The sequence below is a fragment of the Rhopalosiphum maidis genome, chromosome 4 (genome assembly GCF_003676215.2).
Source record: "Rhopalosiphum maidis isolate BTI-1 chromosome 4, ASM367621v3, whole genome shotgun sequence".
NCBI classification, from domain to species: domain Eukaryota; kingdom Metazoa; phylum Arthropoda; class Insecta; order Hemiptera; family Aphididae; genus Rhopalosiphum; species Rhopalosiphum maidis.
The window spans coordinates 7,283,384-7,296,952 of NC_040880.1; the positions used below are offsets into that span (position 1 = coordinate 7,283,384).

General features: G+C 29.6%; 1 protein-coding gene across 1 annotated transcript in view; it reads right to left on the minus strand.

The window, feature by feature from the left end:
• The window catches only part of LOC113549613 (AT-rich interactive domain-containing protein 3A-like), an 80,689-nt gene that overhangs the window by 27,868 nt on the left and 39,252 nt on the right, over positions 1–13,569 (minus strand). The window contains exon 4 of the mRNA XM_026951000.1: positions 11,243–11,315. Coding sequence (XP_026806801.1) covers positions 11,243–11,315 — 73 coding nt within the window. The remainder of the gene's footprint in view (positions 1–11,242; positions 11,316–13,569) is intronic.

The window sequence follows — 13,569 nt, forward strand, 5'->3', positions numbered from 1 at the left end:
TGTATACAGAGCGGTCTAGGACGCCAAAAATACGCTCATCGTATTAAAACCTTCGCGACAACATTTCGGTGCCGCGTAAATCGATTCGACCCGAGTTTAAGGTTCGCCTTTAAACTAGGATTATTTTTTATTAAGTAGTGCCGTTCAACCCGTTGGCTTCCGTTAAAAACATAGGTTCCCCGCTTTAGCATTAAAATTTATATTCAAGAGTTAAACGGATTTCACACCTTTACAAAATGCGTGAGTGCATCGAATGTATTTAAAACTATTATAATATTATCATAATCTGATCAGCTGAACAAATTCACCGCACTATATCGGACTACGTTCATAAAAACAAAGCGTGAATGTAATGAAAGTTTTGCCTCACGAGTATAGGTATATAAGTATATAATTTTGGCATATCATGCTATTCTGTAGAGATATACTCTATAGTATAATACTATTTTAGATATTTTTTTACGAGGTCAATGCAGGGATAGGTTTATTATGAAAGAAACACATAATGTCTCAAGAGCAAAGATGTATCGAAAAATTTGAAATATCGGGTTTCACAACATGAATCGCGGTCTTTGATAGGGCAGACATGATTACTTGAAATAACGAACTAATTGAGATATCGCAGATGCGTTCTACTACATAATATGCATGCCATCCGCGGCGCAGTGGAATACATACCTACCGCAGTAAATTATAAATAGTGATTACACGTTTTCGTTTCGTGAATTCTCAAAAGAAACCAATCAGACTACAAAATCGCTCTGTATATTATACACCACCAAAAGAGCACACACATGTCCGTGATTTTATATCGCCCGATGCTAGACAGAAGTTAATTATACATACATATATAGGATTAGGGTTCCCGAATATGTTTATAAATATATATATATATATATGTATATCGGTCTGCTGTCTGGGTGCGTATTTTGCACTTTAATATTATTCTACAAATGTACATATAAGCACACACACACACACACAGTTTCACCGGGCGTACAATATATAATATGTATAATGTATATATAAAAATGTCCCAAAAATCTGTCGGCCATGTGTTTTTGCCGATGCAGCCACAGCGGTGCGTGTCATACGATACCGCGTGCCGCATCGGATTTTTATAATAATAATATATTATTTGCCCTCAGGGGTAGTCGTAAAATTCGACCGGCTATACCTAAACGTATATAGTATGCCTTATATAATACACGCATCATATGTATATCACACCATATACGCCGCCCTATATATTAAACATGCGTCGTCATTGTCGTCATTTTTTCGTTTTTTCCCTGCAGTTTATTATGTGGGTTTAATATATAATACGGCAGTTTAAAGTTATTTTCCCTTCAAAAATACACCAGTATAATAATATATATGTATATGTAGTATACACATACGCACCCGCTACTATGTTTTCGATCGTTACAACCAAGGCGGTGACATCGAAGTCCGTCGTATACGTTACACTTGTATACATATATATATATATATATATATATATATAAGAATAAGACATATCATGAGAAATATAAAATATAATATCGAGTTTGAGCTAGATTTATTATTATTATTATTATTATATACATGTCACGCATCTAAAAGACCAGATGATATTAATGTATAATGTAAGTATTATAATATTGCGCATGAATGCATTTTAAGAGGTTTGCAATCGTGTTTTTTGGTTTTTCTTTGCGAGCTCTTATTGGGAAAATGGAAAACGTGATGGTTTACTCTGTAGTTTGTATGTATTTATGTTAAGGGCGGTGATGATTTACAATACGTACGATTTCCTTGTTTAGCAGCTCGATTGTGCAATGAACGAAAGATGAATAATAAATACGCATTGTCCGGATATAAGATGAAGACGAAAATGTCTATGTTATGTAGAAGTAAATGTTTATCAAATAATTGTAAATAAAAAACAGGGAAATATTCTAAAGTTATAAATGTCACCAAAGCTCAAATGATATATTGTTCTGTTAAATAATTGGGTATTTTATTTTTAAATTTTTATTAAATAATAAAATTATTCAATGTTTGTAATATAAATCGATTAATTTAATAAAATTCTAATAAATATTTTTTATTTGGGATTAGTAGGTTTTATTTTTATCATATAATGTTATAGGATCTTTTGATTATTTGAAAATTAACCATTTGAATTGATTGGTGCATTGGTCGTATTGTACGAATAACATAATCAATTTAAAGGTTTATAATAAAACGATTACTTAACCCACACCGTGCCAGCTAATGTATAAATCGATTGGTTAATATATATATATATATATATATATATGTATAATGCATGATACATACTAAGGTACATGTAGATTACACAGTTTATTATATGAAAAAGGTTTAAATCACCCGATTTATGTGTGTAATACTTTTTTGCTTTTGCACCTTATTACCCGTAACATATACTATACTTGTCACTTAGATATATTTCGTCCCCGGACTTTGCGAATGTAAACTTATATTTAATATTATATTTTAATACAGTAGTCAGTAAGTATTACAAAATACAGAAATATTATACGTGCAGAACATATACTCTTATATTTTATCGTGTAATATACATTCGAGTGCTCCAATGAGTATCTCTACAATGCGGTTCGGCGTTAACAATATTATTTTTTTTTTATATTATATTATAAGTACGAGCGTTTCGGTTACCATGCAGTTAAACGATATTTTAATGGTTCGTCGTCGTCGGACGGACTAGTTTTTAGTATTTTTATCGTCCGCTATTAAACGCACAACACATAATAATAACAATATTACGAGTATAATAATATTATTTAGTAATGCCTCTGCTTCTATTATTATTATTATTATTATTATCATCATCAATAACACAACTATAAGCAACGATGTTATGTTATAGTTTTAGATTACTGAGAGGTGTCGTTTAAGTCTCCAGCCGCACGGGTATACATGCATAATATACCGGCTGAGAGCCAGAGCACGTCATGCCCAAAGCCATAAAAATATGATTACCACAATATCTATACATATAGCACATATTATATACAAATATATATTATTATGTTCATATAATAATCTACCACATATAATATATCAGTACCTATAGTTTGGCCTGTCCCGTGCAGCCAGCTAAGATCCAATATAAGTACCTTCGTATTGTTGATTCGGATTGTCGTAAACGACAGCGCGTAAACGATTATATAGTAGAGATTTGATAGATTTTACTCAGACCAAAGAAATATTATTCTATTCTATAATTTTTATTTTCGTTGTTATTATTATTATTATTTTTTTTATTGTTATTATTACGTGCGCGTCACTGATGAATTTTTTTACGACGGTCCATTGACACTAGAAAACGTATATGATATATATATATATATAATATAGTTAGAATATGCAAAGGTTTACTGTATAATAAATAAAACTCACAAAGGTGTCGTTCAGATAGAAAATCACTGCTGTTATGTGAACAAAGTATTTTAAGGCTAAAATATTTCAACTTTAATTAATTAAAAAAAAAAAAAAACTATAGTATATATATACCAATATACCTATTATTATATTATAAAAACCTATATGGAGATGTGTATAAAAACAACTCGAGATCATAGAATAAAGTTATTATTAAGTTTTTTTTTAAATCGATACAAATTTCTGTTAAAAATTTGCTGATATTCGACACATTTTATAGTTAGAAATATATTGCACGATGATGCTAATATTTCATTTATCATATATTAAGTATAGTTAATTAGTTATACTTTAACAGTATTATCTTATACTATACTAGTGTAGACACATAAAATGGTGGTTAATTTACCTTTTTATTTTTCTCTTTGAAAATCGTGTATTATTGTGTTCGAACTGAAGAAGCAATCGGTTGATATATGAACATTATAATATTATTATGGATACAGTTTTATTTTTACATAGAACATGAAATATTATACTATTGATTTTTCGTAACGTTCAATAGTAGATTTTTGTAAATCATATAAACAGTATATATATAGATACAATTTTGTGTGTTTTAAACACATGACTATTTTTTTTTTTTTTACTTGAATTTTAAAATAATTTAGATATTCAACGACGATGTCGCGTGTAAAATTGATGAAGGTATAAAACCCCTTTCGAGTATATATACCTATATGAGTCCTGTATCGCGTATCCTGTATAATGTATCGTGTATCCGACTGTTTAATAGTATTAAACATACTTATATATTATATACATAATATAATTTTTACATCTCACGGTTTTTATAATGGCGATATGGAATAATATGTTTTACGAGTATACGTCGAGAATGCGGGTGGTAAATGAAACAAAAAACTAATAAAATAATGTGACAACTACCTACATATAGTTAACCTCGAAATAAAAATATTTAAAGGTTATTTTTGGCACCAGCGATAATATGTTAACATCAAAATAATGTACTATAACTTTTATTATTATATTATTGGGGCACATCTGTGATTTTTTTTGTTAAAAAATTGTTATAAAATATTGAGATAGCAAATTCGAAGGCCATGCTTTTCTAGAAGTAACTAAAAATTAAATTGCTTATTAGTTATTCTACTATTAATATATCTGCGAGATATTGTGGCAATAAAATATAGACTTGATAATAATCATAATAACAATAATGACGACGCCGTAGGTAGTTAACTTCGAAGAAAAAGTTGTTTCTCCCGTATATATATATATATATTATACATAATATAATGATACATAGCAGGCGTCTGAGCAAATGGCGTGATAAGTGCTGCGCGTGCGTTCGCGCAACGATGTATAAGAACAGTAAATAAAATATAATAAAAATTGCGCGTGCAAAATAAAACCTCAATATTCACAGTCGACAACAAAATGGCGGCTATTTTCGTTATTTATATACGTCACGTGCGCCGCCAGTCGAGATTACGTTTACCTACATAATAATATAATATAACGAGATAAACGGTGGTGACCAATGCAGTGAGTGTGTGTGTGTATGCACATTGTTCGCGACATTTGTCACGTCCGTTTAATATATTAATATTGTTAAAGTAGGTATTGCGTTACGACACACGAATTAATTGCGAAATATGACCGCTGACATCGAAATACTCGTACGTATATACTGACCTATCTACACCGACATAATTTATAGTTACTATAGCGACCAAGACGTCTTCGTCAGAATTTTCTTTATTTACGAGTATATTACGACTCTTTGATTTAAGTATTATTTAAATTAGTATATATGATAATCAATAAGCAATAGCTAGACGACTGTTTTATATCTTGCACCGACTCGTCGCCCTCGATTCGTATAATATAAGAAACAGATTCGTCAGACCTAAAGTGATGAGAATCCAAAATTATTTCACCTTCAAGTGAATAGGTATAAAATTTAAACAAAATTCGTCTATCGGAATTTCGTCACATATGCGTATAAGATTCTCGAAAGACCGCGGTGAACGGAAAACTATTTGATCGATAACCGTCGAGAATCAATTAACTGATTTAATCAATATCACAAATAGTTATAAAATATTTTTCAAGAAATCGCGTTGCGCGGTGATCTGTTTGACTCGTATATTCAATAATTCTACACAACTTAGAAGGTATAGTGAAAACCCGTTTTAAGACAGTGACCACTGTCCATATCGTAAACGTGGTAAGTATATATAATTACAATTGTGTAAAGCTACAAAATAATCTACCGTCGGTCATTGGTCAGTGGTCAGTGAATCAGTAAGTAGAAAATAGTAGTCATTGCCAGCCTTTTTCTCCGCATTCATTCAATTCTCGGTCATAGTATTTTCACGTCGTCATCGCGTCATCCATGAAAAGAAGGTATTGATATAAGTATAATGACTATAAAATTGTAAAAAAATGTTAATTACGTTAGTAATACATAACTATTATAAAATATATGCTCATGATCAATGAAATTTCCAGTGGGATGAACCTTGTACGTATGTATTTGCAAAATATTTTACGACGTACAACACGTACAACAGCTGCAGGTTTTGAAACGAAATTACTTATATTCGTTCGTTTTCCTGCGCGTGCTATATTGATCCACTTCCGGGCGTATAGAAAATTAAGAGTTTACTGTGCGTATCTTATAATTTGTAATAAATATTCGAGTTTGAGAAAATGAAAAGTACATTGTACGACGTAAATACGTACCTATAACATATATAATATAACTGCTCATTAATGCTCGCACGCCCGTCAACTGCGGTTTTAAACTGCAGTGCAATATGTGCCACGCTGCGTGACCGCATATATTATTATATTATACACTGCACTATAGTCACAATATGTGGAGTATACTGTATTTTTACCAAATTCGTTATGTAACATTCGACAAAACAATATACAATAATATGTTATTATGTTAATAATTAATAATTTTAAACATATATACAATATCCATAAATCTTCCATATGATAATGCAATTAATAAACTTGTCTGCCTGTCACGATCATTGCACAATATTCAACTATATGTAAACCGCAAAGTATATGATATTTTAAAACTCTGTAACCCCTGCAGTGTACCTCGTGGAAATTACAAATGTTGATAAAAAATTAAAATTTCATAAGGCTATAAATACGTAATGTGCTACCAAGTACCATTGTAATTATACTAAATAATATATACGATTTTATGGCTAATATATATAAATATTTGATTTTGAATTAAAGTAGAATAATTAAAATTACATTTTTTTATATTATTAATCTTAGGTATATATAATTTATACCTTATATTTATATTCTTATATTTACGATACACAAATATTTATATGCTTGACTACACATTTAATTTAGATCAAATAATGTAGAATATGCAATGAGCCTATGGAATTTTAAATGTTAAGTTTTTCTCTCTCCTCGTGATATTTAAATATTATGTTACATACCTACAGTAAAGATACATGATATTTGTTTTTAATTTTTCGATTTTCATACATTTTTGTCAAATGTTTCGATTTTTGATATCATGTTCCACATAATTGAATTTTTAGATTATAATATTATTACAATATAATACTATACGAGATATCAATTTATGTAGGTACACAGTATTTATAGTTAAACAATTAAGATTTAACAATAAATAAGTTGTATTAGGTACCTGATACCTTTACATAAATCATGTATCATAATGGTCGTACAAGATATGTACCTTACATTTTTATCAATAGTACGATTTATAAAGACTATTTGGACTTGGTGGATTGATCATTTTACTATTATATTCTTGAGGCATATTTAAAATATAAATAATATTATTCTGGATATGATCGTAGGCAACTAAATTCGTCTGTTGTCTGTTGTCCAGGCATACAACAATAGTTGTTGTACGGGATCGATCAAATAGAAATTGAAATTAACGGGGGGGGGGAAATACAATTTAGTCAAAGCTCTTGCCACAGAGAAAGGTGAACAAGAAATAAATGTCGACGAACTAGTTGTAATTAAACGATATTCGTGTACAGTCAAACATTACATACTGTATTAATGTATTATACACGTAAGAGTGATTTTGACAAATCTACTTTCTGTTAAAACGCCCTCGACTAGATCCGTTTACGATGGAGTTATTATTATTTTTAAGTACGTTTGTAATTTAGTAATAGCAGTGTGCACTGAGTATAATAATGGTGTTGGTGTGTAGGGCGCGGACACTGGAATCGTTATTTGTCAAACACCGAAATCGTATGAGAAAAAAAAGAATTATTTCTCCACGCGCCCTTTCCCACTAAGAAACAGGAACTTGAAATGCGCCACGTTGTCACCATCGCTATCGTGGTTGTTGCAGAGAGAAAAGAAAAAAAAATAGTTCATTATAAAACGATCGTTTTTCGGAATAGAAGAACAAAATTATGTTTACATATTAACATACCTATAGACATTATAATACGGAAATATCAAATACATAATGTACAATGTATTGTCGGCACTCTCGAATTTATTATTTCTATCGACTATGATATTATAATAATATAAGCAGCGGAAATCCTATAATAACGACAAATGTTCTCTAATGATGTTTCGCAATTGCTACACATACAGTATGTAAATGTATTTTTTAGTTCATTAGCGTCATTATAATATAAAACATAATATATACCTAATATACGTTTTTATAGTAAATATAATGATATACGACGTTGATAGTTTTCATTACAAATATGCGTCACACAATGACAGCCACGATCCGAAGTTTACAGAAAAATATATAGACATATTATACATAGTACATACACACATACACACACACACACACACAAATACATACACCATTTGTTTTGAATAATTAACATACAAATAAAAATTAATTTTTATTTTTACTTTTCTGAACGCGTTTGTCTTATACCTACTTCTCTTTTTCTTATTCCAAAGACATATACGGTATAGATGCAATATTATTAGTTGACAAATTTGTCATTTGTCAACCATGACATCTCAAATTTTTCAAATTTGACAAACTACTGTGGTTGTATAGAAAACAATATTTTAATCAAATCGACTGACTTAAGTCTTATTAATATATTAAATGTCTAAGAGCCCAATGACACAATTGTCGTTAATTTTCCGTTATATATACGAATACTTCCGTCCGTTGAAGTCCCGCCAAGTGTATTGGTATAAATGCAATGCATGACTCGGTTGGGTCTGAAATTAACGTTTACAGCTAAAATTGTACATTACATTATATTATTCAAGACAATATTATATTTTCTGTGTTTTTTTCATCATATACCTAATTATATCAATTATACTACTATATTCTTAAACATAATCAAATAACATTAATAATGTAAAAAACAAATATGTACTAAAAGTCTATAATAATATACGTAGAATTGAACTTTTATGTAGGTACCATAAAGAAAATTAACATTTAAAAACAGATTTAATATTCAGAAACCAGTCATTGTCGTAGCATATAAATTCGGTTGGTTCTAAAAGTATTACAATAGTAGTTTTATTTAATTTTTAGAAATCTAATATTATTATTTTTATTGCTCATTTAACGTAATAATAATAATAATATAATATATAATATGTATATACATTTTTAATGACATAATTTACTATGGCATACGATTTTGTTTGATTTTCAAAGCCGAATTCCGAATTATTCAAAATTATTTTATAGACTCGTCGTTTATAGTTAGTAAATTTTCGTATTGCATATTAAAACATCTATTCACAATGAAACACGTTTCGAGAAATCGATATTTCATTGCGTGTTGCTTTTTTTATTTGGCTATAAAAATGTAATCATTTTTATTTTGTATAGTATAATATAATATATAATATAATACACTATTATTTAGCGCCTCCTCCACCGCGGCCGACGTGTTTATAACGACACCGTCGCAGTGTGTCTTTGAATCGTCCGTATTTTGTTACTTTTCTCCCTACATTATGTTTGAGTTTATGGTAAACATAATAATTCAGACCGTATAAAAAAACCATACTGACGTTTAAAATGTGAAGTAGTTTATCGTATGATATATCCTACATGTATACTGTATAAAACATCTGTTCCGTAGCTTCCATCCAACAAAATTACAAGATAATTGATATTAAAAAGTCGATTTTCCGAAAAAAGTATAATAAAAATATTAAAAATTTATAAAATGTTATACCAGGCGTGACATCTATAGTATATAGTGATGTCCACATTAATGTAGGTATTATATATTTATACAACAATATGATATGAACTTTTCATCGAGGTTTTCAACGATTAATATACTAAATATTTGAGCAGTATAACTGTATAGACTATAAATAGACATGGTAATTTTATTGAATTGCATTATTATTTATGTTTTAGCGATCCTAAATTTTGACATTGCCATTATCCATATGTTTTAAATATTATTATAAAAGGAATAATAGCTATGGTTGTTTTTTTCGTAACTATAAACAAAGTTGTAACGTATAATTTTTCGATCGACAAAACAATACAATATTCTCTGATAATCGATGATAATTTTTAATAATATACATAATAATATTATACAAAATTTAACTGTTTGTTAAATACAGCCATTCAGTAAAATAATTATCCAATGTAATTTTTAGACCTAAATGGCTTTAATTGCTTCCAAATTGTCGTCGTAATTTTATTGATATACGTAATAATTAGTAATCGACTCTATATAATAGGTAGTTTTAAACGATTTTCCAATGACGGCGTTCACTATTAAACTATATTACAGTATTATAGGCGTGTGTAATAATTTATAACTACATAAATATTTCGTGCCCACCATTTGCAAAACCTACGAAATTAAATCACCGTCATTGCGTCTTTCATGGTTATCGTATTTTTTTTTTTTTTTTTTAAGAACAATACTATCGACAAGCCAGCGTACATTATACACTCCACCTGCTGAGTTTTATCGATAATAACATTAAAATTATATCGTATGCCTACACAAATTCACTAAGTTGTGACTGCAATATAGAATTATTTGTTTGTATAACGGACATTGTTAAAATCGTATAACTGTCGATCGATTCAATATTGGCAATCAACGTCCAACTGTAATGATGCAGTTGTGAAATGTATATAATGTAATATTTTTTTTTTTTTGCAGTTACCAAGTTACTTGTTGTTCCTTATTTTACGAGATAAATTGCAAAAAAGAAACATTTTACAGGGAGAACTTCTTTTTTTTTTCATTATTTCTAGTTTAGATTTTACGTTATATATGATTTATATATTTGTATCGTCTGATTGTAGGTAATGGCAGGTATATATTAGCTAAGATTAGAATCGACTGAAATTCAATATAAAACGTAGGTATACAATTTCAACGGTCGATAACCTGGACATTATTATATAGTTTAGGTATAGCTCGAGTATATAAGTTATACGCAGCTCGCCTACCCCACCACCAGAGACATGACGGGATACGCGATGGTTGTCGACGTGCATATACATGACGTTAGATGGCAGTGGATATACACAATATAATATATTATTTTCCACGAATTGTAATGCTATTAAAAAAAATAATGTAGAAACCATTTTTGATTTTGATTTTTATAGATAGATAATGTATTATTTCTATATTTTACAAATATATAACTTAATAATCCTGATAAATAGCTATGATATGTATACCGAATGCGGAAAATTACGAGAAAAATATCAATTAATAAAATAAAAACTATGAATAATAAATAGAAGCCTTTTTTCTTAGGTACTCACCTTGTTCTTGCATAAAACTGAACAGCGAGTCTAGAAAGGTCCGTCTGTCGGATTCGCTGCCCGCCGAGTATAGCTGAAAAACAAATAAAAAAAATTACCTCCACTGTAATAAGAAGTATAATCATTTTCAGTTGTACCTACACACAACCTACACCATTATTGTACGCCTTTATATGGACAAATATTTTATAATATTTTAATAGTTTTTTCCTTATTCGATTGTATAATAAGATGAATAAAGTCGAGCACTATTCGATTTTAATGGACGATACACATTAGGTTTTTCGTGTACTATATGTATATATTATATAATATATGTATAATAATTTTGAACATTTATTTATTTTAGTCAACCGTTAATTAGAGTTTAACGTTTTTAGTTAAATACTATTAGAATATTTTTAATTTATATTATAATTTGTAAATTTACATAGATTATAAAATAACGATCAATAATAATTGTTCCCATGCACATTATTCCCGTGCACGGTATAGTAATAATAACTAATACATCAACACTTCTCTACCTACCGGTTATGTTTAATTTACAAACGTTTCGGATGATAAACTGTAATGCTTTTTTTCTAACCTCGAAGTATTTCAAATAGTCGGCCGGCCGATGCTAATACTAATACTATTTGTTTTCCCATCGGTCGCAAGTCATTATTGTAAACAAATTAGACACCCGAGTCCAAAAGTTTGACCGGTATATACATCTACGTGAACAGTTGAGCGTTCCACTGGATGTCTAATTAATTAGATGCCTATATATTATTTTCGTTCACGCCGTTGTATAAATCATTGTTCCCCCGTCCCCGACTGCGTTTATTACAAAATATACTCATCGTTCCACTGCGCAATGCAATATAATGCAATATAGGTACCCTTTTTTCGTGCAGAGTGCATACCTATTCGACGTCTATCTTGTAGGCAATAACTCGACAATAATAATATATTGGTATATGCGTTTATATTATACCTGTAGATACAAATCATATATTAATAAGTAGTCGTATTTATTTCAACGTGTGATCGGTTTCTTGTAAAACAATAATTATCATTCAACTTCAACAAATCGTTCATTTAACACCGTTATTGTTTTCTCGGCAATTCTTTCTTATTATTAATACGTGTGATTATTTTAATTCGCTTTTCGTTTACCGTGGCAGGCACTATTGTAATGCATCAAAGTGCATCTGAAAATGATAAAATATACAACTAGAAGAAAAAAACCGTCAACACAACCTATACTATACTATATATGTATATGAAAAAAAAAATGAACATAAAAATACACTACGCCGAGACGAATGACAATGACGCGAGGGGTGAAAACATATTATTATGATGAGCGTGTATCATTTAATATAATATAGTGTTTCTCATTAACAGGCAACATCGTGTATATTATATAGTAGTGCGTTTGAGAACCGGTCAGGACACGACCCTACATTATGTGTATGAATAATAGAATACGTCTCGTAACACGGTAGCTCTTCGATCTACGGGATTAAATGCGTATACGAGTGTTCGTGCGTATATTTTTATACACGTTTTGAAGATCGTTTAAAGTTTTTACACCGATAGATAGAGTCTGACGAACACCGACCGAATCCGCGGTTATAGCTAGATAACTTGAACAGATTTATTAACGAGTATAGTGTAGGTACACACTAATTGTCACTCGACGAGGATTATTATTATTTATTACGAATTATGGAGTAGATATTTTCCAAAAAAAAAGCAACAACAAACAACCTTTTACTGTTTTAGTGTAGGTACCTTACCTACACGTTAAAAAACGAACATAGTAATACATTTTAATTGTTATTGTCGTGCATATGAAATTATGCGTTTTGTATAGTGTGTGTTATATATGTAAATATATTTCAAATACGAAATATGTAGGTACGTACAATAATATATAATGATAATGGGATTAACTGAATAAAATAATGCGTCGTATAGATATAACTAGTAATTACTATAAGGTGTGTTTTCGGGAACAAATTGACTGTGACGTGTTTTTAAGGTTATTAACATCGGAGGTAACCAAATCATAGAATATTTTAAAAGCTTTTAATTTAAACATGTTTACGAGTTACGATGATAATTTGAATAAAACACACTCGTTGATTTCACCGATGTATGACGAAATGTGTTTCGTGCTTTGGTATATATTTTTAATTTACAATACAAAATGATAATATATAATATAGGCATTAACGAACTAACGACGTCTTTTCCAATTAACGTGAAATAACGATAATACACACAAGCCACGAGTCACCACACATAAACTCAATAATCGGTTTTAAGTGAATAAT